The 25,122-nt window shown below is 49.7% G+C and overlaps 5 protein-coding genes across 8 annotated transcripts in view; 3 read left to right on the top strand and 2 right to left on the bottom strand.

The window, feature by feature from the left end:
• Nucleotides 1-2,623: 2,623 nt before the first annotated feature.
• LOC117640364 (lipopolysaccharide-induced tumor necrosis factor-alpha factor homolog) lies at nucleotides 2,624-4,734 on the bottom strand. The gene is made up of 3 exons (XM_034376828.1): nucleotides 4,574-4,734; nucleotides 3,876-4,288; nucleotides 2,624-3,791 (listed from the first exon to the last, which is right to left on the bottom strand). Exons 2-3 carry the CDS (start codon nucleotides 4,271-4,273, stop codon nucleotides 3,689-3,691), a joined length of 501 nt encoding a protein of 166 aa, XP_034232719.1. The 5' UTR covers nucleotides 4,274-4,288; nucleotides 4,574-4,734; the 3' UTR covers nucleotides 2,624-3,688.
• Nucleotides 4,735-4,991: 257 nt separating this feature from the next.
• LOC117640013 (protein salvador homolog 1) lies at nucleotides 4,992-7,958 on the top strand. Of its 2 annotated transcripts, XM_034376187.1 has the most exons (11): nucleotides 4,992-5,209; nucleotides 5,313-5,428; nucleotides 5,509-5,588; nucleotides 5,693-5,817; nucleotides 5,904-6,012; nucleotides 6,087-6,224; nucleotides 6,305-6,461; nucleotides 6,536-6,728; nucleotides 6,871-7,031; nucleotides 7,122-7,287; nucleotides 7,377-7,958. In XM_034376187.1, the coding sequence occupies exons 2-11, from the start codon at nucleotides 5,338-5,340 to the stop codon at nucleotides 7,510-7,512; spliced, it is 1,356 nt and encodes a 451-aa protein (XP_034232078.1). In that variant the 5' UTR covers nucleotides 4,992-5,209; nucleotides 5,313-5,337; the 3' UTR covers nucleotides 7,513-7,958. The 2 variants fall into 2 exon arrangements, with proteins under 2 accessions (XP_034232078.1, XP_034232079.1); XM_034376188.1 differs by having other exon boundaries at nucleotides 4,992-5,428.
• Nucleotides 7,959-8,133: 175 nt separating this feature from the next.
• On the bottom strand, nucleotides 8,134-9,103 carry LOC117640015. 2 transcript variants are annotated; one of them, XM_034376189.1, is made up of 4 exons: nucleotides 8,876-9,103; nucleotides 8,735-8,793; nucleotides 8,447-8,658; nucleotides 8,134-8,362 (listed from the first exon to the last, which is right to left on the bottom strand). In XM_034376189.1, the coding sequence occupies exons 3-4, from the start codon at nucleotides 8,652-8,654 to the stop codon at nucleotides 8,193-8,195; spliced, it is 378 nt and encodes a 125-aa protein (XP_034232080.1). In that variant the 5' UTR covers nucleotides 8,655-8,658; nucleotides 8,735-8,793; nucleotides 8,876-9,103; the 3' UTR covers nucleotides 8,134-8,192. The 2 variants fall into 2 exon arrangements, with proteins under 2 accessions (XP_034232080.1, XP_034232081.1); XM_034376190.1 differs by having other exon boundaries at nucleotides 8,735-8,751; nucleotides 8,881-9,103.
• Nucleotides 9,104-9,253: 150 nt separating this feature from the next.
• LOC117640012 (PAN2-PAN3 deadenylation complex subunit PAN3) lies at nucleotides 9,254-15,030 on the top strand. 2 transcript variants are annotated; one of them, XM_034376186.1, is made up of 11 exons: nucleotides 9,254-9,546; nucleotides 10,027-10,213; nucleotides 10,522-10,602; nucleotides 10,729-10,962; nucleotides 11,126-11,441; nucleotides 11,526-11,681; nucleotides 11,760-11,876; nucleotides 11,956-12,344; nucleotides 12,422-12,561; nucleotides 12,643-12,997; nucleotides 13,101-15,030. In XM_034376186.1, exons 2-11 carry the CDS (start codon nucleotides 10,145-10,147, stop codon nucleotides 13,221-13,223), a joined length of 1,980 nt encoding a protein of 659 aa, XP_034232077.1. In that variant the 5' UTR covers nucleotides 9,254-9,546; nucleotides 10,027-10,144; the 3' UTR covers nucleotides 13,224-15,030. The 2 variants fall into 2 exon arrangements, with proteins under 2 accessions (XP_034232077.1, XP_034232076.1); XM_034376185.1 differs by having other exon boundaries at nucleotides 9,254-9,674.
• A 1,220-nt stretch (nucleotides 15,031-16,250) lies between these two features.
• The window catches only part of LOC117639972 (division abnormally delayed protein), a 74,373-nt gene continuing 65,501 nt past the window's right edge, over nucleotides 16,251-25,122 (top strand). Inside the window, exon 1 of the mRNA XM_034376091.1 lies at nucleotides 16,251-16,853. Coding sequence (XP_034231982.1) covers nucleotides 16,679-16,853 — 175 coding nt within the window. The 5' untranslated portion in view covers nucleotides 16,251-16,678. The remainder of the gene's footprint in view (nucleotides 16,854-25,122) is intronic.

The raw sequence follows: 25,122 nt of genomic DNA, 5'->3' as shown, positions 1-25,122 counted from the left end.
GGGGAGGGGGGGGGGGCACGCCGCTGCGGCCGACTGGAAAGACTGGGCCCAAGAGTGCCGCCCATGGTGTTTTGTTTTCCTTCGCAGAAAGAGCCGCGGCGTCCGGCTGCAGGCTGAGTCCGAGCGCCGTCGCTCTGTCTCTCTCGCACTCATGGGCCGTCCCGTATGGGTGGGAGAGAGACAGAGCGACGAAAACGACTCTCGGAAACAGTCTGCTGGTGCTTCTTGGAGTCTTTGTGGCGCGCTGCGCGGGGAGCCACGTCCAGGGGGGGGTGGGGGTGGGGGGTCGAAGGGGACGGTTCCCGTCCGTATTAATCCGTTGCATAATCCGCTGACGCCTTTCCAAGTCGACGCCGACCCCCTCGAGCACCACTTACACTCGCCCCGCCCCGCCCCGCCCCGCCCCGCCCCGCCACACCCCGCCCCACCACCGCAACACGGTTTGCTAATTATAATAGCACCATGCACCAATTACTGCTACAATCCAATTCCGTTCGGTTAACGCTAGCACCAAACCGAGCGCGCGCCGCGCCGCCCCAGCCCCCGCTGTCTCTCTCACTTAGACGCACACACATTCCCCCCCCCCCACACACACACACACACAGGCTTCTAGAGTCGTGTTGAAGGGCCAGTGGTTGGTTGGAGGGTTTTCCATCGATTGGATTGCGCAAACCGGGCGTGGGATTTTGGACCGACGAGGAGTCGTTCCGTTCCGTTGGACGCGCTGGCCCGCCGCCGCGCCATGCAGGTATACCCTGTCTCTCTCGCTCTCGCGCGTATGCCGCTCCGAAGGTGTGCGAGGGAGACAGGGCGATGTAGCCCGGGGCGTGATGCAGCGAGGCTTCGGCCCGCCGAAGAGGAATTGGCCGAGCAGCCAGCCACTGCAGGGCAAAGTGCGGCCAGATATTATTTCGATCACCCTGTGCTGCCGCCCGCGGCGGTTGGCATCCCTGGCGGAGGGGCCGCGGGGTGCCTGGGAATGAGCTGCCGCCCCGCCCCGCCCCGCCACGCCCCAGCCTGTCATAACTCACACGGAAGCGGCGAGGTTCAACTAGCTCGCAGCGAAACGTGTGTAATGTAACATGTAATGATATGTACACTATCACACCAGCGAAAAAGGGTCGGGCGAAAAATTGTGAGCCTGCAGCCCGCCTATGCCTGGAAGGAAGGAAGGCCGGCGCTTCGTTTTGGCGCTCCGATGGCTCCGAGTGCTCATCTCGAGCCCGTCCAGCGAGCCGTCCAGGCAGCAACAGTGGCAGTGAAGGTGAGGACGGTGAGGATGACCTTCAAAACTGAATCCTTGAGTTGCACGGACTGCGAGAGGTTTGAACAGCCGGGGCGCTTATCAGATGCTCTTTCGCTGAGTCGAGCCTTGAGCCTAGACGCCTTAGCAGAGCAGATAGCCCGCCAGCAAGCGTCGTCTAGGGCACTGCGCTCGGGAAGAGATGCCATGCGTTTGGCTCGGGTCTCGACTTCTGGACTTGCGCGGCCTCGGCGCTCCGTCTCAAAAACAAAACATGCGTGTCCCGCTCACTCGACAATACTGCAAAGCTCCTACGAAAACATGTTGATTCGAAAATTTCAGATCTTGATCTGAAAAAAAAATCACTCCAAACTTTTTTTTTTAGGTTTTTAAGTAACAACTTTCACCGTTCTTTGATTTGGGCTCATCCACAGCCACAAATTCAAGTGAATGACAAACTGTTCCGTGGCCGAACCCAAACAAGCGTGCGACTCCCGCCTCAGTCTTCTGCAGTGTCTGCCCCCAATCCCCTCTGGACGCGCTGGCCGGCCTGGCCGCCATCCAAGCAGGCCGGCCGGGGCTGGGCCGAGTCGCCGCTCGGGGCGCAGCGAGGGCGTAGCGCGTAGCGAGCGTGGCGCCGGAGTCCGGCCTGGAGTCCGGCCGCCGGACCGACCGAGCCAAATGGGGCCGGGGCTGGCAGGCTGGCCACCTAACGACGTCAAGGCGACATCAACGCGGTCGGGGAGGCGGGGCTTAAAATGGAGAGTCCGAAAGCCGGGCAAGAAAAAGGAGAGGCCTCAGTGGAGGCGGCAAGGCGGCAGCACTTAGCAGTGTCATTTTTATTGCCGTGGGAGCATGGGAACGCGCCCACTGGCCACAGGCTGCCAGGCCTGGCCAGGCCGCCACAGCGGTGAGCACGGTCTTTACTTGATGTTGAGTCCTTATCTGCACCAAGGCCCCCCCTGTTCGCCTCTGGACCCAGTGGGACACACACTCACACACACACACACACCACACAGAGTCTCGTGATGGCCATAGGGACTCCAAGCTGGAAACCGAGCGAACCACATCCCTCGGGACCCTATCTGCCAGGCAAGCCGTGCTCGTGCCAGGACCATGGCCAGGACCCACCCCCTCCCCTCCCCAGACGCGACCCGCCCCGCCGCTCCCCGGATCTGGTCTGATCGAAATGACCTGTGGAAATAAAAGTGACCCTTGGCAGCAGCCGATGGTGGCGGCGCGTGGCGGCGCCTTGTAGGCGGTAGGCCCCGGTCCCAGCCATTAGTCCACCTGCTTGCCACTCACCGGCTATCTGCATCAAAACCACTGCGTTCGAGCAGAGAGCAGAGCTCTTGTGCCATCTTCAAATGACCGACACTGTTCACATTTAAAACATGGAGAATTTTATTAAATAAACATCAAACAGTGAAATTACAACATCTTTCATTGTAGACTCTCATGATTTGTGAAGATTTGTTGTTTCCAACTAACTGTAATCTTTACAGTACAGCATTTCATATATAATATAATATTGAATATTCATCACAATTGATTGTTCCCAAAATAACCCATGTAATCCTGAGTATTACTTAAAGGTATGTTATAAGTAGAAGAGGACTTTTGATATCACTTAAATTACAGAGGGGAGATAAATTGTAAAACCAGTCCCTTTCCACTGACCACATGGACAAGTTGTAGCAGATTCTATCCTCATCGAATGGAATGAAAACACAGAGTTCAGTTACCAAAATTACTGCAAACTAATGTGTAAATGTGGCAATTTGATTATGCTAATCTCAAATATGCCAATTCAAGTCAAAAATATATCTTAAACACGTTAAATCTTATTTTGAAGAAACACAAACCAGTTATAATAGAGGACTGTCTATTTTTATGCGAAAAGAGAAGTCAACAAAATTAGCAAAGGGGAGAAAGTACCAACCAATTCCCCCAAAACTTCGACCACAAAATTTTGCCCTATATCACAGCTGAACAGTAAGAGATTAAAAAATAGTCCCATCATGGGACAGATCATTCCGGGTGCATGCAAAGCATGATTATATAAAACCTAAGAGGATAAATGCAATTCTATAACAATTTGTAGGAACAATGCAGAAATTTGAGCAAACATTAGAAAGGAAGAAAAAAATAGGAAGTATACCTAATCAACACTTAAAGAGGGATAAAAAGCTGCACAAAATATCAATAGCTAACATCTCCACACGAAGTGTAAATCTTGCTTTAACAGATTTTGATTAACACTTATAAAACATTGGAATAATACCACTTGTAAAAATAGGAAGATATGACACAATAATTATGCCTAATTTACCAAATGTTCAACAATAGCAGTAAAAAGTTGGCAGGATACAATGCACAGTAAACCACCACACATATTTAAAAAAAAAAAAAGCATTTTGTCATCTTAAGTTAAAATCAAGGCTCCTATGGTCTGTAGGTTCCCAGCTCTTCATGGCAGTTGGGGCAAGTATGCTTCACAACTTTGCAGGAATCCATGCAATATGGGAGACAACAGCAACAGGGGCACCTAATAGGAAAAAAGGAGACATAGAAAAATCAAGCCGTAAGAAATATGAAAAACAAAAATGATACAAGCTCAATAAAAACTCACGAAAACATTAGAATGCAGCAAAAAAAATGAGCCAGGCACTTGTGTGACTCCGTTGTCTCCGTCATTACTTGAGCATTGCAGTGATGGCACATCGTGTAGGACCTATCACGACCCAAGCTGGTGAACACAATTGTAGTGGGAGGAGCAGCAGCGTACCCAGCAGGAGGTTGTTGGGGGACAGTTTGAACTGGATAGGGGTTTGTTAGTGGCATTCCGTGAGGAGACATTTGAGGCATGGGCATTGGCATTGGCTCTGGTTGAGAAGCCATCATATGAGGCCCAGGTGGTGGTACAAAACCAACTCCACCGGCTTGCATCATCGCTTCTTGATATGTTGGCGGTGCAGATGGCACAAACGTCGTCTGAGCGGCATTCTCCATAAGTCCTTCTTTAGACATGATGATTGAAGCGATCTAAAGTAACAGAGAAATCAATGCGTTAGATAAGCCTTTAGTAAGATACGTGAAAAATCTCTCTTAATATTTTCAACATCCTGTAAATAAATAGGTTTTGGCACGTGTGGCAACTACACAACCACCACTGGAGTTGCTGGAGTTGTTCCCCAAGGCAAAAGCGAGTCAAAAGGAAGAGCAACAGGTCCAACATTATTTCAACGTACTTACAATGTGTTGCAACAAAACAAACAAACCGCAAGAATGCAACTGTCTGAAGCAAGACACACTTTGCTCCTACATTACCTTGAAAATACCTTCCAGATAACTGTCGCACGTCCACCACAATCCTTGAACAATAAACAGGCACGACAGAAAAGATGATAGAATGAAGTTTTTTTTTAAGGTACCTTCTCTTTTTTGATAACAGATTTTTTATCCTGTCGTATTTTATTAGCTCATGAGAAACTGAGAAAAACGCATCGAATCGTATTTGAGCTCAGCTCAATATTTAACGGCAACGGAGCGAGTTAGAAAGTAAAGAAGTTTTTTTTGAAAGAAACAAAATCTTCTCTTTAGTGGAATTTTGTCACATCAGAACTATGATTTCACATGCATTTAAGTGTGGTCGATTGTGAAGTACCACTTGATTTTTCATACCATCGACATGTGGAGGCGTAGAGAAGTAGTTAGCGCCCCACTCCTCTCCGCCCCTCCCCCCTGTTTCCCGCTCGCGTCACAGCCCAGCCTAGAGCTTCTTCCCCTAGCCTTTGTAAACATTGTTCTTTTCGATTATGTTTTCCGTTGAATTTTTGTTCATTTGTGAAAAGTTTACCAAAGACAACTTTCTATGAGAACGTATTTCAGCTTCATGTAGGTGTTTCCTCCCACGAGAATTTCCTCAATGATTGATTTTTGATGGAATTGAAGTAGATTACTTTGGTATGTAACCCTACTTGTGCTTCATGTTCACCCTTCCAACAAGGGGCCAACTGCCGTAGAATTTTTGTTTATTTATTCTGTCTTTGTAATTTGACTTGAAAAGGAGTAAGAAAACTTAAAAAATTATAATGAAGTCTCGTAAGAATAAAGATTTAAGGACAATAAAAGAAGGGGTGGTGGGCAAGTATGTCAAGAAAGAAACACCACCAGAAATGCCAAGTAAGATGTCTGGAAACACTAAAATTTTTGAATTCTTAAATTTATGAATGTGTCAACTCATTGTTTTATCTTGATTACAGTTATCAATGTGTGGACCACTGACCCTGTAAAGAAGATGTCTAGTAGGAAGAGTTCTACAACCACTTCATCTACCGCATCAGTGAGTCAATGAAAATATGTAGAGTTCGTGATTCATGACGGTCATGTTACTCCGTAGGTATTCCACAGCCTTTCATGCCCTAATAGCAGCATCCTCGTCCTTAGGTTGGTTCGCAGCCTACCAGGATTGTTCAGAAGTTTGGCAGCCGCATGACTCCAAGCCCAAGCGCATCACTTGGACATGAAGGAAAATATACACCGAGCAGCTCTGTTCCTGATTTGGCCCATAGGTTTGTACTGTTATGATTCCCTATGAATTTATGCTTCGTATTTAGCTGATCCCTTTCCCCTGTGTAATTTCTATTTGCTCAAGTAGGTTTGCAAGCTTGTCAATGGGTACTGGTTCTGAGTATGGCTCTAGTAATCCCGTCTCAAGCTACAGTCTTGTACCGACAAGTAGTCATGTCTCACATGAAATTCCTCAGGTGTGTACGATTTTACAGCTTATACTATGATAATATTCTACTTGTTCTTTATTTTAACCTGAGTCTTTCAACAGTTGAGTGCTGTGTATATGCACACCCATTGTACTCCTGACTATCAAGAAACATTTGGCCTTCAACAAGCTGATATTGCATATGGAGAAACATCACACCATCAACATCTAGATGATTATCGTCTTTCTCCGTATTCCCAGGTTCGTGATGAGTATTCAAACAATTAAATGTATGATCAAGAATTATCCTATTCATTAATTAATTTTGCTGGTCTTTCTAGAATGTTGGATACAGTCAGCAGCTACTGCATACTCCACAGCATTCTACCCATGCTCTACATCTGCCCATCCCTCATGGCATGCACGGTATGCCTCAGACTCACGAGGCTCTTCAAGGATCTCAACATAGTTTACACCGCTCCCCATCTGATGCAGCTAGTATGTTAAACATTTTCTGCGACACCTGCAATCTCTTCAAACGATTGTCATGCTCATGTTTCAATAATGTGCAGATGTGGGTGAAGGCGGTGCAGAAGAACTACCTCTACCCCCAGGCTGGTCTGTTGACTTCACTCTTCGTGGTCGCAAGTATTACATTGATCACAACACCAAAACGACTCACTGGAGTCATCCATTGGAGAAAGAAGGTCTTCCCACAGGGTGGGAACGTATAGATTCACCAGAATATGGCATATACTATGTCAAGTATGTTATATTGGTTCATGCTATTTTCTGTTTACTCTTCATTTTTGAGATGGATTTGTTCAACAACTACCATAAACTTAAACAGCAGACATGTCTCAAACCAATGCTCTCATAATGTGGCCAATTGCATTTTTTTTTTCAGTCATATTACGCAGCATGCTCAATATGACCATCCCTGTGCTCCTCATTACAACTATCAGCCAGAAGTCAGATCAGGATTAGATGTTCCTCTTCCTTTACCGCAACATATTCATTTTCATCCTCCCAGTGTACTTGTCCCTGCTAACCCTTACTTGAATGAAGGTTTGTTTTCACCAGTCTATTTTTCATTGTGTGAATTATCCTTGTTGTTGGAGTTTACTGTACCTCATCATCTATTCCTTTTTCTTTCAGAAATCCCCAACTGGCTTGGAGTTTATTCGAGAGCGTCACAAGACTTGGATCATAAACTGAAATGGGAAATGTTTCGTTTACCAGAACTGGACTGTTTTAATGTTATGCTTACCCGATTATATAAACAGGAATTGGAGGAGATTGTAATGCGCTATGAAGCATACAGGTTTGTGGCACTGAATCAACTGGCTCACAACAATGTTTGTCTTTCGGTCCTTGGCATTGACATTCATTTTGAGTTATCTCTTCTCCTAGGTCTGCCCTCGCATATGAAATGGAAAGAAGATTTCGAGCTCAGCATCAGCATAAAATGCTTGCATTACCACCAATAACAAGTGATGGGCAAAGTGAAGCCCCAGTACTCACGCAAAATGTAGAAACAAAAGTTTAATGCCAGGTTCCTTGTCTTTATGGCTGTTCCTATAATATTTGCCTTATGTGCCTTATAGAATTTGTGTTTTTGTAATTGGCTGTGTTATAGATCATTAAGCATTTTCCCCTTTTCTATTTTAGAGTAGTGTTCAAAAGAACTAAGCCAGAATGTGAATTGTCACTTGATTTCAGAACAGATGCACTATATACATATAAGTTGCACTGATCTGTTAAAATTTTATTTTTTTGTACCAGATATATGTTTTTAAAGTTTGTTTATACTGTAGTTTCTAAAAATGTTCATCTATTTTTATTCATATTTCTGTTTTTACGAAAAGTATCAATATTTATAGAACTACAGAGAGCGCTGATTATGGTATTTTATGTGATATCTGTTAGTATGTATTCATATACATAAACAAATGTATATGTATTTTTAAATTATAACATCACCAATCATGTCAACAGATTTCAACTTCATTTCAAACACTGCTACACCTATATTAATTTAAAAAACAAACTTTAAGGTGTTTATTGTCATGGACCATTGAAAGTTGGCATAGCATACAGGGTTCTGTCAAGACTAACATAACATGTTGTAAAGAAAGGAATTGTTGGGAAAAAAAAGCACCAACCAACGTCTTCACACCATAAATTTTATCATGATACAAAGTAACTAAATTCTAATATGCTAAAATGTCAGTTCTTTTCTTCATCTTTTACTATTTCTTCACCAAAAAAGTCTATGTCACTACGCTTCAGTAGCTCATCCTCATCCCTATTATAAACACCAGTCTTAGTCAATTTTCCTCCTGATAGATCATACATGTGCATATTCTGTGCTTGCAGTACTCTTCCATAGTATAAACCTAGCAATACAGAAACAGCAGGATGTGTAGTAATGAACAAAACATCAAAAATAGGAAGATATGCTGGTAAAATAAAAAACCCACCAGGCATTTGTTCTCTCATGGCAAATGTAGGGTCTTCTTTTCTTGCCTTCTCTTTATACGTTTTGAAGTTGTACGCCACCAAGCCAAGGGTACACCACGCAGACAAAACATAGATTCCTGTGAGTCTTCGACTCCATTCATCAGCTGTTTTGTAAGGTATGGGTTTCATTACTCGCCGAATTTGTCTACGGATCCAAAAGTAAATCATGATTCTGAAACAAATCAGTTTCTGAGGTTAGCGACTAGGGAAAGAAGCAAAACCAAACAGCAAATCTACCCAAAATTTACCTTAAATATGTGTCCGAGGGGATTTCAACCGATGTGATTATTGATAATAGTACAATAACCTACGAAAACAAAGAAAAGCAATGAAAACATGTTAACCTCGGTAAATGGATGAAACACTACAAACCGACACAAAAAACCTACGTTGTACGAAAATATTTGAATTATAGCATGTGTTGCCAACAAGCTGACCACATTTCCTGAAGCATAGATGCTTATGTTCGAAGAATGACAAATGTTAAACTCATTTACGTCGCTTCCTATGTTAAAATTTTTGAGATACCACTTTAGCTAGCAGACGAAACTTCTCAACTCAACTAAGTTTCTCATACAACTAAATGCAACCAAGTTTTTCATAATCTTTCACGGTCACATGGACACCAACGGTCAAATATCTGGAAAAATATTTGCGATGCACAGTATTTACACATTGTTCTCACGTCTGCGTTTGTGAGCGAGCATTTTGAAATAAAAGGCATTCAAGCTCCTACACTCTTTGCCAACGCCTGAGCCGTCTGAGACTCCACAATTCGGCTGCGTCAGAAGAGGGTAGACCCGTCTCTCATCTCTCTCCCTCTCGAGGGCCCGAGGGAGAACGACATGGTGGAAAACAACGTTTCGCCCGCAGCCACATTTTCTGTCCTTCATCGCGCTGTTTCATCTCATCGCGTTGCTGTGCTTTGTTGGGTCTGCAGCTGCTGCTGCTGTTGCTGCTGCTGTTGCAGTTTCATGGAATTATCTGTCCAGACCAAACAAAAATTGGTGTTTGGAAACCCTGAGAGAGATGACTTTTTAGGGCATTTCTTGACAGCCAGGTAAGTCGAGTTCGAGGAGCTCGTTTAGGCGCCCCGCAAAGAGGATGGAGCTTTGGCTTGCTCCGTCTCACTGACAGGTGTCCTCTCTCCGGAGTGCATCAAAACATGGCTCCTGACAGGACAAAGAGGTTAGTGGCTTGAGAGAACTGTCATATTGAACAGCCCTGTTACGCTCATTTCGCAACGAAGAAACGCCCCTATTTATTAGTTTGATATCCCGCACCAAGTTTTGTATCTCCCTGGTTGATCCCCGGTGGATTCAGGCACACTGCGCCTAACCCAATGTCATTATGGATGCACACCATAACAAAGGATATTGTGACTTTTATCTGGGACTTTAGTTACTTTGCATTGTTTTTTTCCTGCTAGTTGAATCACACCCCAGCTAGTCCTGAGTATGCCTGTAGCAGTGTATCCCTGTGTTTGTCCTCTGCCCTTGCTTGCTGTTCAAGGCCATCCTTGAATGTTTGTTATTTGCAGAATGTTTCCCTGATGTCAAACCTTTCAAGAGAAAATTACTTCACCTGTTTGCATTCCCCAAGGGAAAAGTGAGGTGAACCCCTCACTATAAATTTTATTCGGGTTGTGATTGACTGAAATGGACAATATGTTCCTATATCAACAAGCAAATGGTGTACCCCAGGAGTCGAAACTTGCAACGTACATGGTAAGCCTGTGAAAGGTTTCCGTAGAAGCTTTGCTCCGTTATGCTTGCTTGTCTTTTAAATCAAGCTTCTTATGTAGTCTATAACATTTTTTCAAAGTGCTGTCATTTTCTTTTGTTTTTATTGTATAATTTGTTCTTTTTTGTATTCTAAAATGTGTTGTTTATTTTTTGTTTTGTTTTACATTTCGTTAATGATTTGTATTGAAAAGATATTTCATCATTTTCAATGTTGGTCTACTGACCAATAAAAAAGATGCTTAGACAATGTTTTTATATTATAGCTTACTAATTTTTGTTTCAATTTTCAGAAACGAGCTTCTCCATCAGTTAATTCTTTGTCAAATAATTTGAACTCCATGAGTTTAGATCAAACATCCCAATTTCAGAAGGTAGATTTCATTAGCCGACTTCACTCTTCTTTTTATTTCTGCTAATGCCATTTTATTTTAAATTGCTGATTTATCCTATTGGTACCATCTAAAACTCATCATTTGTATTTTTGTTTGTTTGTTTAGGTACTTGCTCAATCCACAGAGTTTGTGCCAAGCAACTTGGCTAATAGCTCTAGCTCCAATTCCAGTCCAAACTTTCACGTAGGAAATTCCTATGTTTCGCCAGTACGTAGTCCAGCTAATGCACAAACTCTTGGAGGCTCCCCTTTAAGTCATGCTGCCTCACAATCTCCACCACCCAAAATCTTGCACCCTACTCCTGTACAGCCAACATCTACTGCTGTATCAACTTACCAGGTAACAGCACATTCAAGTTGATTGATTATTGGGTGACTAATATGTGTTGTAAATCCTCTGATTCATAAGTACCCCTGGTTCAAGCTCCTGCCTCTTTTACCCCTTCTGAAACTGTCACTGGACACATCAGCGTTGATAGAGTCCTTTATTATTATTATTTCAGGAAAATGTGGGAGGAACTACATACTTTTACCCAACACCAATGGGAGGGAGTGCAGTCACAGCAGATGCTGGCCCAGTGAGTGGGTCTCCCCTACCGGATGCAGCCAATGCAGTTCCATCACCTAACTTTTACATGTACCCTGGAACACCCAGTCATTTGACGCCATTATCAACATCCCCTGTATCCTCACCTGGTCCGGGGAAGAAATTGCCGCCTGCTGCGTCCAGCAGCTTTTATGTTGCAGATAAGTTAAGGCAAGAAATTGCCATGCGGAACACCCTTATTATGGCATTACCAGATCAAGATCAAAATTCTGGTGAGTTGTAGATTTACCACTTACTGCAAGAATGTCATCAAGTTCTACTTTCATACAAGTGTTTTATTTTGTCCATCCTTAAAGACCTTCCACCTTTAGTTGACAATTATCATGAGCTATGTCCATTGGAGCCAGCCTCAAGTGGTACTCCTAAAGTCAACATAATGGGATACCAAACTTCCTCATACAAAGCAACTCATTCAAAAACAGGCGTCAGATACTGTCTTAGGCGAATCCATGGTAAGTTCAAGAGTTTTGCATCAATTTATTTTTTTAACTCTTGTTACAAGATGATTGTAATTTATGTTTGCTTCATAGGATTCAGACTTCCAAGCACAAAATGTATGACTGTTGTTGATGCTTGGAAGCGTCTTCAACATTCTAATATTGTGCAGCTCAGAGAAATCTTCACTACAAAAGCATTCAATGATCATTGTAAGACTCAAATCTTTGGAATTTAGTATATATTTGCTCAAGAGAATTTGGTATTTAACTTATTTGTTCATTATTTCAGCTATGATATTTGTGTATGATTTCCACCCCGGGTCTGAAACTCTTCTGGCAAAACATTTTTCCCCCACTGGCCCTGATGCTCCAAATGGATATGCTGATGCATTTTCAAATGATCCCAATGCACCACGTCCATACAGTCATCAAAAGAACACCTTGTTAAGAGCACAACACAGTTCTCTTTTACCAGAGTGTGCCATATGGAATTTCATAATCCAAGTTACAGCTGCATTAAGAGTAATACATGCAGCCGGATTAGCTTGTCGTGCACTAGATCCAACAAAGATTATTCTTACTGCCCGCTCAAGACTACGGTTAAGCTGTGCTGGTGTAATGGATGTGCTTGCTTTTGATGCAAATGTGCAAGCACAAGCTCACATTCCACACTATCAGGTAAGGAGCTGTCATAATTTTTCTTAGAGCTCAAGTTCAAAACTTTGGATCACATTCAAAACTTTTTGATTTTGCAGCAAGAAGATCTGTGTGCCTTGGGGAAGCTTGTTCTAGCATTGGCTTGCAAATCTCTGATATCTGTACAACCAGAAAATATCAAAACATCTCTTGATTTGGTTGGTCGTACATATTCCAGTGACTTGCGAAATCTTATAGTGTTAGTGTCTCTTTTGATTAAATGTTCTTGTAACTAACTTCACATTGTTATCAATTAATTAGTGTTTTTATTTTCTTCCAGTTATTTGTTATCCAATCAACAGCGACGCTCACTCACAGATCTCATGCCAATGATAGGAGCTCGATTCTACACTCAACTAGATACCATGCAAATCCGTGGAGATGTTCTTGAAAATGAATTGGCCAAGGAGATGGAAAATGGTCGTCTCTGTAGGATCCTGGCCAAACTGGGAACTATTAACGAAAGGCCTGAGCTTAACTTGGATCCAACTTGGGCAGAGACAGGTGACCGGTACATGCTGAAGCTATTCAGAGATTATGTGTTCCACCAGGTAACTGAAGATGGGCGGCCGTGGATTGACATGGCACACGTTGTCACTTGCCTAAATAAGCTGGATGCTGGTGTAAATGAAAAGGTAGGTTGCCATTCTATTAACCCCACCTCTGTGATTTAGGCTTAAGACACTCATTTTGAATATAACAAATAATCAGAAGTTATATTTAAAATATTTCTTGCAGATTTGCTTGATGTCACATGATGAGCAAAGTGTTCTTGTCGTCACCTACTCAGAGCTCAAGCAATGTTTGGAAACTTCTTTTGAGGAAGTCTTCAGTGCATCACTTAAACCAGACACTAGGTAATAGCATATCACAGCTCCTTTGTCTATTGACGTTCAGTATTCTAGACACTTATCACAATCCATCTATAGTCCTGATCATGGCAGGGAACTTGTGCAGCTCCGCCCAAAGACATAGTACAAAATCTGAGGAACATAATTTATTTGAATTTGGTTTTGAAAGAAAGATGTGGTAGTGTGTGAATCTCCTGTAATATTTTGCTCTCAGGAAATAGTGTGTGTTGTGCAGAGCAGTTACCATGGAGTTTTCTCTGTTGTAAAATTTAATTAATTAAATGCCTGTTTATATAGATCATGTCATGTTAAACATGATATTCTTAGTGTTTTGGACAGTGGTGCAATAAAATTAATATGTATGTGAGGGGCATAGTAACAGTGAGGTGGGTGGTTCCTGAAGCATTTTTGCTTTTAAATCCCCAATTAAATTATGAGCTGTGTATAGATTATATTTGAGATTATCATAACTTATCGTTTTAGACAAAATGGCGCTATTTTTAAATGACTAGTCCGTTGAGCGCCTTTGGAGTTTTAGTTCTGGGGTTTAATTGCACCTGTCCCTCAAGCCTGTAATTGCGCCACTGTTTGTTACCAACATTTAAAGGTTATCTTTTTCTGACAATTGCAACTCTTGTCTTCACTTTGATACAAATATTGGCTGTTTGTTGAGTTGGGTGACTCTTTTGTATGTTCTCAATGGATCTCAACCATGCCCTGTCCTCAGCAATAATTTTTCCTTTTGTACAATGATTTTTGATGTGCATTTACCGGTTACCGGTACAGTTATTCTGGTACAATTAAGTTACAAAGAATGTCCTTTGACTGAATTGGCTTAATGCATATGGCTTTCTGTTACTTTCTGTTTTGCCATGTAATTTTCTTAAAATTTCAGATTTGTTTTATGAATTTTGTCTTACTTTGCTTCGCCATCTGGGTCTGAATCATGTTTGTTGTATTCCATCATGTGAGATTGGTACAGGTATGTCAAGTTGCTTATACTTTTTGAAGAATTTTTGCAAGAGTTTTGTTTTTATTGTACAGCGTGATTGTATTTTGATCATGGTCATGTTTTAGTGTGTCTAAATCTTATCTTTTGGCTATTTTTTAATACCAATTGGCAATTTTGTTTTCTTGGAATTCTGGGTGTATGCTAAGCTTCAATGCGGTATGGAGCAAACTTAAAATGAGAAACAATTTTTTTCTTCTTCTTTTAAATGTGAAATGTGTCAACAGTGGTTTTATTTTCTTAATGTAAGTTGAAGCAGAATGACAATTGCCATTTTGAAGATATTGGGTTTGGATTAACTTAAGTGAAATACCTCAACAACTATTGTAGCAGGTAGTGTTTAGACATTGAATGCATTGTTTGCACACTATTTGTGGTGCTGTGCTACCACCTTGTTCAGACTGGTGCAGAGTTTTGGGTTCCATCAACTACCTCCCAATGTAAACACCCAAAGTTCTTGCTGTGGTTTTTTTTCTTTCCCTAGTTTCTTTCCATCAGATGCACGGTACTTAATTTAATTAAGAATATACTGGTGAGAAATTTGATTGTTTTCGTATGTTGTGATACTTTCAACCCCTAGTCAAATCGGGGTTGGTTAATGAAATGGTCAGTCCAATTCTCGTTGATGCAGTTCATTAATTAACTAAGCACATGTAAAGACCTATGTGGTCTAAGGCTGCTTCTACCATGCAGAAGTACTGTTACGATCCAGAATGGTTTTCACTGTGAATTCTTGTGATATCTGTGGGGAAAATACCTGTCAATTAAGTGAGCTATTTTTTTTTAAATAAAAAAATAAAAAAGATTACTGACGATTAGTTCTTTTATTTCTTCCACATTTCCCTCTGGCCTGCTCTGAGTCTTCTAGACTGAAATTTCTGTAGACGAAATCTGCTTGCTAATTTACCTCACTTGCGCTTGACGCATTTTGCGTCTGCGGCGCGGGCCGAATGAGACACGGCACAGCAGTGTGCGACGCAGACAGACTGCGGCAGCAGCTATCTTTGGCTTCGGCCGAGAGGCGGTGGCACCACGACCACGGCACTCGGACCTCTCGGACACGCCGACGACCTGACGACGCGACCGAAGGAGGCGACCGTACCGGCCCGATGCCACCAGCTACCGGCAGACTGATTCCGAGAGTCGTTTTCGTCGCTCTATCTCTCTCGCACTCATGGGGCGTCGTCCGCTATTGGTGCGAGAGAGACAACGACGAAATCGACTCTCGGAATCAGTGCAGCTCACCAGTACACGGAGCACCGTTTCATTCAAACCTCGTCCACTGATCAGAAAAGGATCCGTCGATACCCTTTGCGAGAGGCTGTCCAGATGTCCACAGAGTCTCTTGCAAGCGAAGTATGGACGCGTCGTTTCTTTGGCCCACAGCGCTGTCAGCCAATGGTAATCGCATGTGCTCTGGGGCATTTGGGGTTTAGGGCGCCAGCGGGTATTTCTTTAAAGACTGCCTGCGCCTCGGCCGCAGTTCCAGTTTCCTCGCTGTCTCTACCGCACTCATTGAGCGTCCTGTGGGTGTGGGAGAGAGACAGCGGCGAGCTGTTCTCGCCGAAGCGGAGGTTGCGGGCCGGGCCGCGGTCGCAGGTTGGCCAGTAGTTGGCTGTCGAAGAGGCCCACTACACTGCAGTGGGTCTGGCCTGCGGCAGGCCTGCGGATTCGCGTCGTCTCGTCTCGTCCGGCTCTTGCCCCGTGGTCCCTCGGCTGCCCTCGGCCGGCAACGCAACTCGAGACAGAAAGAGACGAGCCGAGCTGGGCCTTGCGGAGCCGAGCCAGGCCGCGGCTCCTGGCCGCCCTGGCCGGGTCTCTGGTCTCTACTCCTGCCTCACTGGCCGGCCGCTCGCGCTGCGCCGTGCCGCACCGTCCTCCTGTCCTTCCCTCCCGCAGTCAGTATTGGTCTGGCTGCCGCTGGTGGCGCACCTCCCCGCGCCGCTCCGTGCCTCGCTCGGCGACTCGGCCCGGCGTCGGCTCGGCGTCTAACGTTGCGCGCGTTGCGTCGCCGGCCCACCGCGCTTCGCGCTGCGCGTCGCGGAGCTTCGAGCCGCCGGTCCGGCACGTCGCGTCTCGTCACGCCGCGTCACTGCGTCACTGCGTCACTCGGAGTGACACCGGGCCCACCCCCACCGGGGACACCGGCAATCAGCTGCTCCGATGTGAGCGGCGGCCTGCCGTCCCGACCAACTGTGCAGCGCCGCCGAGGAGACCAGCAAGAAGAAGTGGGAGGAGGAATTCCCCGACGACGTCCTCATTGTGCACCTGCCGCCGCGCCGCCGCGCCGCAGACGCTTTAAAAAGGGATCGGCCGATACCAGGACGTCGACGCGCCGCCACGCTCCGCCAATGCCTCAATAATCAACCAGTGAACCGCGAGACGGCGCGAGCCGCGTGATCGCCAACAGTGCAGTGCCGTGCCTGGCCGTGCCGCGAGTGCAGTGTGGTGACGACATGAAGTGCGCCGTGCTGCTGGTGGTGGCGCTCGCCGCCCTGGGCGGCCACGCCGTCCCCGCCGACGTCCCGGACAAGCACGGCGTGGCGGTGGACGCGGCCGCCTGCGCCGACGTGCACGGATACTTCGCGGCCAGGAACCTGTCAACGGCCGTCCCGGAATCACCGGTTGATGGTGAGTTTTTGTCATACAGTGGACAGTGGGCCAGAAGACCGGTGGAGCCAAAATCCCGGACGCGTTTTGTGCTCCAGAGTCGCTTAATGGGACTCGAACTAAACGTGTGACCCCACCAATGGATTGCCCTCCGAACGAGGAATCCATTGGTCGGGTCAGACGTGCGATTCAGATCCTGGAGCTCATAACGCGTCTAGAATTTTGGCCGCCGCCACCGGTCTTGGCCCGCTGTGCAGTGCACTCATGGGCGCACTGCATGGCTGCGCTGAAGTAGAGCGTCGTCGCGGTGCGTGTGCGTTTGTGCGCGCTATCAGCATGGCTTTGTACCGCCCTTTATGGCGCGAGCGTGACCGCGAGCGTGACCGGGCCGTGACCGCGAGCGTGACCACGCAGCCAGGTGGGCACACAAGTACATGCCACCTTCAATCAACGGGCCATTCAAACTGGCGCGGCCGTATCGACATGGCCCGGTCTGTCCTCGTCACAGGGGCTAGACCAGCGGTTCCCAACCTTTTTCGGTTCGCGACCCCAAATTTGTAGCCAAAACTTTCCGCGACCCCCAGGAAAAATTTCGCGACCCCACGCGACCCCTCCTTTAGCATGCCTTTGTTACGGAGTGCGATTATCTGCCTTAGTTTGGGAGCAGTATTGCCGCAAAGTTGATCAAAACGGTCACAAATGCCTGAAAAATCGTGTTTTGGGCCGACTTTAAGCATCCACTGCGTCTGATCCGAGGCGGTAAATCGTCCTCCGTCAACGGGCAATTGGTCTTTAGACCTTCCTTTAGCATGCCTTTGTTACGGAGTGCGATTATCTGCCTTAGTTTGGGAGCAGTTTTGCCACAAAGTTGATCAAAACACGATTTTTCAGACATTTGTGACCGTTTTGATCAACTTTGCGGCAAAACTGCTCTCAAACTAAGGCAGATAATCGCACTCCGTAACAAAGGCATGCTAAAGGAAGGCCTAAAGACCAATTGCCCGTTGAGGGATGACGATTTACCGCCTCGGATCAGACGCAGTGGATGCTTAAAGTCGGCCCAAAACACGATTTTTGACAGACATTTGTGACTGTTTAGACCAACTTTGCGGCAGTACTGCTTCCAAACTGAGTCAGATAATTGCACTCCGTAACAAAGGCATGCAAAAGGAAGGTCCAAAGACCAATTGCCCGTTGAGGGAGGGCCATTTACCGCCTCGGATCAGAAGCACTGGATGCTTAAAGTCGACCCAAAACACGATCTTTTACACACATTTGTGACCGTTTTGATCAACTTTGCGGCATTTAAGCAGCCAGTGCTCGGCGTGTGGGCCAGCCGGGACCCCAAGGTTGAAAACCGCTGGGCTAGACCGTCTGTCCTCGTCGCACGGCCGCGGGCCCCGCGGGGGGGTGCGCTTGCGCGGCGCCCAGCCAGACGGGGAGGTGGACTGAGACAGTAGACAGGGGCGGTGGATGTTTTCGCGCTCGTCTCGGGGTTGGCTGGCTGGGGGTGGCGGTGGCGGCCTTGCGGCCGTCATGTGGCCTTGCCTGCCTTGCCTGGCGAGGCGGCCTGCACGGCCTGCCCGACGCCCACCCCACGTGGCCGTCGAACCCCAGGCCCTAGGCCGCCCCGGGGCGCCCGGCTCGGCGACGTGGTACAGCCTGCCTGCCGGCTGATTCCGCACATCGCTGTCGTTGCTCGTTCTCTCTCTCGCAGTCGCGGGCGTCCGAGGGGAGCGAGGGAGACGAACCGGCTCGCGGAATCGCTGTGGGGACTTGGCCGCCGTTTCAAACAGACAGACAGGACGCAAGCCGGGGCCTTGGCTTTGGCGCGCCTCACGCTACGGGGGGCGTGAGCGTCCGCGCCGGTCCGCGCGTCCACGGGGGGCTCTAGGTTCTAGGGCGGCCAGGCCTCGGCCACCTCGGCCAGGCCGGGCTACACGTTACACGTCTAGAGTGTCGCTGTCAGCGTATCGCCGCGCCGCACTGGCCGCCGTCCAATGAGGAGGCTGCTTTCTGGCGGGAAAGCGGAGACTGGCGGGCCGCCGCCGGCGGGAAGTGCATGCGGGTGCAGCTGTCCCGGCGACAGCGTCGCGCAGTGGGTTTGCCGGAAGACCGGTGGAGCCGGCCGAAATCTCGGATGGTGGGGTTACTCCGGGTTACTCGCTTTGTTCGAGTCCCATTTCGCGACTCTGGAGCTCAAAACGCGTGTAGAATTTTGGCTGCTCCACCGGTCTTCTAGCCCACTGTGCGTCGCTAGACTAGGCGTCTCGTCGGCCGCCACGAGTGACTATCTGTCCCGCCGGAGAACGACCGCGACGACGGCGCGTGCTGTCGCGTGACGTCACCCACCGGCTGAGGCAGCCACGCCCGAGGACTGGCAGTGGACTGGCAGTGACAGCCAATAAGGCTGTGCCCGGAACTAAAACAGTGTCAGTCAGCTCATTGTTTTGGATCGGCGCGGCGCGCTCGGCGCGCTCTTCGGCGTAGCGGCGGCGTGCGAGTTTGGACTTGCTCGGCGCGCGGCCTCCAGGGGGTGGCGGGGCGGGGCGGGGCCGGGCGGCCGAACGTGTTGGTTGGAGCGCCCGCCCGCCCAAACCTGGAGACGACAGCAGTGACTCGTCGGAGGTGCAACTCCCTCTGCTCTGCAAACCGGGGTTCCGCTACCTAACTCCAAACCAGCCGAGAGTCGTCGCATCGCATCCGATCGCATCTCAGTGCAACATCACGTCATCATGCAGCAGCATTGCATCGGTGTCATCTGGGAGCGGCACTGGCCGTTTGAACTGACTCCTTACCAAATGTCCGCAGTTCACCTTCGTTGCCCGAACTAGCTAGTTTCTGAGCGAAAAGAAACCCCCCCCCCTCCTCCTTCTCCTCTCTCTCTCTCTCTCTCTCTCTCTCTCTCTCTCTCTCTCTCTCTCTCTCTCTCTCTCTCTCTCTCTCTCTCTCTCTCTCTCTCTCACTCACTCACTCACTCACACACACACACACACACACACACACACACACACACACACACACACACACACACACACACACACCGACGCCTTGGTGCCCATTACTTTCAAGAGTGTAATAGCGCGGCAAATGAATGGATCGGCCAAATTGGCTGTTTGCATATTTTCCACGAGTGTGTCAGTGTATCAGCTGCATCGCCTATGGCGGCGCCGTGTACGCGACGGAGTGAGTGAGTGAGTGAGACGTCTGTTTGCCGAGCGGTCGGTCTTTACTGCCGCTTTTACATACAATCCGAGCCAAGCGCCAATCCAACAAACCGTTCCTCAAACCATCAGCACCTCTTTTGCACAGCTTCATTGCACAACCAGCGAGTCAACGAGTCTCCTGCTGCTGCTGCGATTTCTTTCCTCGAGAGCTTCGAGATTCGGCTCAAGATTATTTTTTTTTGTTTCGCCGATGCATGTCTCGCGGTCCGTCCCGCTGGCGCGTGTGGCTACTTTTAATTATTTCGATGCCGGGATTAATATACCGTCGTTCCGGGAATCCCGCGTTGTAAAATGTTGCACCGAAAACGGGGCAAGACCTCGCCCAGTGTGTGCGTGTGTGTGTGGGGGGGGGGCCTGCATTACAGGGGCATGGTATGGTCAGGGCGGCGGTTGGGGCCTCGCCAGGCTTGGCCAGGCTTCGCATGCTCCGGTATGTCCTCGGCATGCGCCCGGTGAGGAGGGGGGGGGGAGGGGGATTCCGGGGCAGGACACACTGTGCACGAGGGCGGTGTGGACGCGCAGCGACGCGAAGCCTCCGAACTGCTTCTCTCTCCTCCCGCTTGTCCTCCCCGGCCGTCGCCGCTTCTTTCGCCAGCCGATGCCAGCAGACCTGGCCGGGCCGTGCCAAAGGCAGCCAAAGGCAGCCAAAGGCAGCCAAAGGCAGCCAAAGGCAGCCAAAGGCAGCCAAAGGCAGCCAAAGGCAGCCAAAGGCAGCCAGCCGGGCCCGGCCGGCGCGCAGCAAACCGAACATCTATAATTTTAATGCCGCGCAGTTAAGTGGGTTCACTTTGCGGCGACACGAGTGTGTGTGTGTTTGTTTGTGTGTGTGCGTGTGTGAGTGCGCGCTCACTCCGGTATGCCGTTTGCGAATGTCCGAGCCGAGTTGAGCCGAGTCGTGCTGAGCCTGGCCGGGCCGGGCGGCCGGTGCCCGGGCAGGCTGGCGTTGGCTGGCCGGCCGGAGGAGTCATGGCGTCTCCGATGAATAAAATAAATAAAATGAAATGAGCGACGAAAATAAAGAAAGACGGCGGATATGTATGGCGAAGTGTCCCGGGTGGTGCCGTGTGACCGTTGCAGTCGTCGTCCCGGTGGTCCGTGTGAGTCACCGCCGTGCCGTGGGTCACCACGGTGAGGAGTGAGTCACCGGTCACCGTGGATCTCGCATCATGTCGATCGCCAGCCCCAGGCCCCAGGCCGCTCCCTGGTCTCGTCAGCCAGTCCGGGCCTCGGAAGGCTCGGAAGCGCGCGCGGCATTGCCAAAATATTCGGGACGCTTCATATCCGCTGGGCGTGCTTGGCGCATCGTGCCGAGGCTGGGGCCGCGGGGGCCGACGGTCCAGTCGTGGCCAAGAAGTGAATGAGGCTGAGCCGGCAGAGCCGCCGCGCCACGCCACGCCACGCCGGCGTTCGGCGACTCCCAGAAGAGACGGTGTCCACCTCGGTCCACCTCGGCTTCGGCTCGGCGGCCGCCCTCCTCTCCCCCGCACTGGAGGATCACGGAGACGATCGCGACGGGGGCCCACCGGGGCCGCGGCTGGAGCCGCTTGACGACCGACCGTTTTTTGGTCATCAGCGTGACATGTGGCGCGCGTGGGCGGAGAGCCTTTCCATTGGACAAAAAATAAATTTGACAGTTTTTAGAAATTTGCTATTTTTAGCTCATCGTGCTCATGGGCATCTTGCAGGACAGCTCATGGAACCGGCATAGGATCATTCGTGGTCTAGCCTCTCAAGTCAAGCCTTCAGGCCGTCCCGCTGCGCTAGGCTGCGCGCCGGGCTGGCCTACCCGTCGGGCTGACCCTGCCACTGCACCGTTAAGCGCGTCTGGTGCACTGAGCCAGTCTGCACTCCGGACGAACTGCGTGACTTGCACACGGCCGCGCCGCGCGCTCCGCGCTCCACAGAACGATAAGGAGGATCGTGTTTTGTCTGGCAGGTGCATGCACACTGACGACTCGCCTTGCGTTGCATGCGCTACTTGATAGCAGTGCCTCTCCACCTCGCCGCGTCAGGTCTGCTGCGCGTCGTACTCCGCTTATCTATAAAGGGCAGTTAAATGAGTAGATACGACCCTCGGGGTGTGGCGACACACACACACACACACACACACACACACCACACGTGTGCAGAGCCGTGTTTTGTGATTCTCTGCGCTGGTCCTACCGCTGCCTTTTCCTGTCTCCAGACCAGGAATATAATCCTTTGTCGTTGTCGGAAACGTGCCTCTTTGTGTGTGTGTGTGTGTGTGTGTGTGTGTGTGTGTGTGTGTGTGTGTGTGTGTGTGTGTGTGTGTGTGTGTGATGGTCTGTCGGCGGCACGTCGTCTCGTCTCCCAACTTTGTCTCAACGATGCTGCTCCTTTGGCCCAGATATTGTCGTTAATCCTGCCCTCAATCAGGAAGCCTCAGCTCGGCTCGAACCGGCTCGGCCCGGCTCGGCTCGGCTCGGCTCGGCCCGGCCCGGCCCGACGATGCTAATTAGCCAAGGCGCGTCATTCCGCCGAGATGATTAAACCTGCCGCCTTGCCGCCGCGCTTTGGCGCTTTGATCCGAAGAGAGCGAACTGGTTTCCCTTCCCTTCTCCGGGCCCGGTCGGCTCCCGCGTTACGCTCGCTACGCTTGCTACGCGTCTGGGGATACGCCCCGCGGGCCCACCGCGTTAACGCGCCTCCAGATTGCCTGTCGGCCGATGTAGAAGCCATCATCACACACGCCGTCTCTCTCTCTCTCTCTCTCTCTCTCTCTCTCTCTCTCTCTCTCTCTCTCTCTCTCTCTCTCTCTCTCTCTCTCTCTCTCTCTCTCTCTCTCTCTCTCACACACAGTGTTCCCCCGATGACGAGGTCCTCGGGGGGCGGAAGTCAGTCCGGAACTTTTGGTGGCTCTGCAACATCTTTTGCCATGGGATCGGTGACAAAAGAGTGGCGATGACGCACGCACACGCACACACACACACACAGACAACCCTACACTCTAAATCGCGGGGCTATGCTCGTGTTCGTCAACACCGGACACGGCGTCCAGGGCGGCCTCAGGGCGGCCTCGGGGCGGGGCACGGCGGGGTGCCACCGAGGCTTTCCAGGAAGGAACTGGACGCCTTGGCCACGCCGCGCTACGCCCGCTGACGACTGACGCTGACCGCGGTCGTCTTGTGCAGTCTTGTGGCGGTGCGTCCGCCCGCTCAGCACGCCCGTCCCTCTCTGTCTCTCCCTGTCTCTCTGCCTCTCTGTCTCTCCCAGCGTGCGCGTCAAAAGCATTGAGAGGTGGTTTCGAACCGCTGGCCGGCCCTTCGCGAGCCTTGTGTTGACTTTGAGACTCCGGATCGAAGTTAATCCATTTCATGGCGTGGAAGGTGCCGTCCTCGCTCGCACCCTGCATGCTGACAACAACAACAACAACAACAACAACAACAACAACAACAACAACAACAACAACAACAACAACGTGACCTTTCTGCTCGGTATTGTTTACAAACCGTTTTTTCGGCCTCCTTTTTGGGTTTTGGCGCGCGAGACGGTCTCTTTTGTGCATAATGCGACAGGGCCCTGGTTTCCGGAGTCGGCGCGGCGACCGCCAGCACACTGTGCAGCACCGCCGACACCGCTGGGATCGATCTGACAACGCGGATCAAATAACATGGCCATTTTATCCCTGAGTTGGCTTCGCCTGCTTTGGGCCGCGGGGACCGAGAGGGTGGAGGGGATAGGAAAGGGGGGCTAATTTGAATTCGATTGGGCGTTCCGTCTCACTCTCTTTGGAGGCTTTGGCTTAACCGTCCTGGAATCGCGGAGACAGAGCAGCAAATACTCGGATTAAATACAAAGGGGTCTGTGGACCAAGCGCCCTGCCGAGTCGCACCCCTTCGTTGTATCTAGACGACGACGATTCTGCCCTCACTCTTACAAAGAGGGACAACTCCATCTCTTTTAAGTTCTCTCTCACAGTTACCAAAATTATAAGTGTTTTGTGCACTGTCGTCCAATTTGCGAGGCTCCTCTGGAACCAGCTGAAGATAGGCAGACGGACAGACAGACAAATAGACAGACAGACAGACAGACAGACAGACAGACAGACAGACAGACAGACAGACAGACAGACAGACAGACAGACCGGAAAAGAAGAATGTGGCGCTTGTTTGGAGACGGCGGGATATCGCCAATGGTGTGTGTGTGTGTCATTTTCTCTGGTGGGCGCAGCGTTTCAGGTGACACAGGCGGCGGGCGGGACGGGGCGGGGCGGGTGGGGCGGTGGGGCCTGGCCTGGCTGAAACCGGCTCGGCGCGCTCGGCGCCCGCGCTGTGCCGGCGCGGCGCTGGCGCTGTGTGCCGTAAAGATGGGCACGACTACACTGTCCTCTGTCCGCCGAGGCGCGAATATTCAATTTTCGGGCCGCGCGGCGCTTTCCGTCGTCGGCTCGAACCGTTTAAGACCGACGGACAGACAGACAGACAGACAGAGGCGCCTCGCCCCGCTGAAGTGGCCAATACGATGGCCAAACAGATGGGACATGTGACATGACATTTGGCGGCTTGGGCCGCGGCGCCGGCGGAGGCCAAGGACCACACGCACTAGCCACCAGCAGACTGATTCCGAGAGTCGTTTTCGTCGCTCTGTCCCTCCCGCACCTACACGGAGCGCCCCGTGGGTGCGAGAGAGACAGCGCGACGAAAACGACTCTCGGCATTATCAGTGTGCCCACGGGCGGCACCGCGCACGCCCAGTGACCGACATGGGCGCGCTGCCGTCGCGCTGTCTCTCTCGCACCCCCGCACGTGCCGCGAGAGGGAGCGAGGCAGCGCGCCCTCCGCAGTCACGTCCCCATGCGGACGAACCATTTCCCGTTTTCCCCTTTTCTTCGCGCGCTTTCAGTGTAGTGGAGGGAAGACGAACGGGTCGAGGCACTACGCACTCAGTTCCAGCATGGCGGCATATACAGACGGCCTTCGCGCTGTACCACGTGCTGCACGTTAGAGTGGAGAGAGAGAGAGAGAGAGAGAGAGAGAGAGAGAGAGAGAGAGAGAGAGAGAGAGAGAGAGAGGGAGTGCCCCTCCCACTTTGTCCTAACCTAA

This window comes from Thrips palmi, unplaced genomic scaffold (genome assembly GCF_012932325.1).
Source record: "Thrips palmi isolate BJ-2018 unplaced genomic scaffold, TpBJ-2018v1 HiC_scaffold_12, whole genome shotgun sequence".
Classification (NCBI taxonomy): domain Eukaryota; kingdom Metazoa; phylum Arthropoda; class Insecta; order Thysanoptera; family Thripidae; genus Thrips; species Thrips palmi.
The sequence above is the reverse complement of the archived record's forward strand: the minus strand, read 5'-3'. Positions and strand labels throughout refer to the sequence as shown.

Coding starts and splice junctions, on each gene's coding strand:
- LOC117640364 (XM_034376828.1), bottom strand. CDS start 4,273: ATGTCTAAAGAAGGACTTATGGAGAATGCCGCTCAGACGACGTTTGTG. Junction 3,792..3,875: donor TGCTGCATTCTAATGTTTTC/GTGAGTTTTTAT, acceptor TTTTCCTATTAG/GTGCCCCTGTTGCTGTTGTC.
- LOC117640013 (XM_034376187.1), top strand. CDS start 5,338: ATGAAGTCTCGTAAGAATAAAGATTTAAGGACAATAAAAGAAGGGGTG. Junction 5,589..5,692: donor CCACTTCATCTACCGCATCA/GTGAGTCAATGA, acceptor CCTCGTCCTTAG/GTTGGTTCGCAGCCTACCAG. Junction 6,225..6,304: donor GTCTTTCTCCGTATTCCCAG/GTTCGTGATGAG, acceptor TGGTCTTTCTAG/AATGTTGGATACAGTCAGCA.
- LOC117640015 (XM_034376189.1), bottom strand. CDS start 8,654: ATGATTTACTTTTGGATCCGTAGACAAATTCGGCGAGTAATGAAACCC. Junction 8,363..8,446: donor CATGAGAGAACAAATGCCTG/GTGGGTTTTTTA, acceptor CTGTATTGCTAG/GTTTATACTATGGAAGAGTA.
- LOC117640012 (XM_034376186.1), top strand. CDS start 10,145: ATGGACAATATGTTCCTATATCAACAAGCAAATGGTGTACCCCAGGAG. Junction 12,562..12,642: donor GACTTGCGAAATCTTATAGT/GTTAGTGTCTCT, acceptor ATTTTCTTCCAG/TTATTTGTTATCCAATCAAC. Junction 12,998..13,100: donor ATGCTGGTGTAAATGAAAAG/GTAGGTTGCCAT, acceptor TATTTCTTGCAG/ATTTGCTTGATGTCACATGA.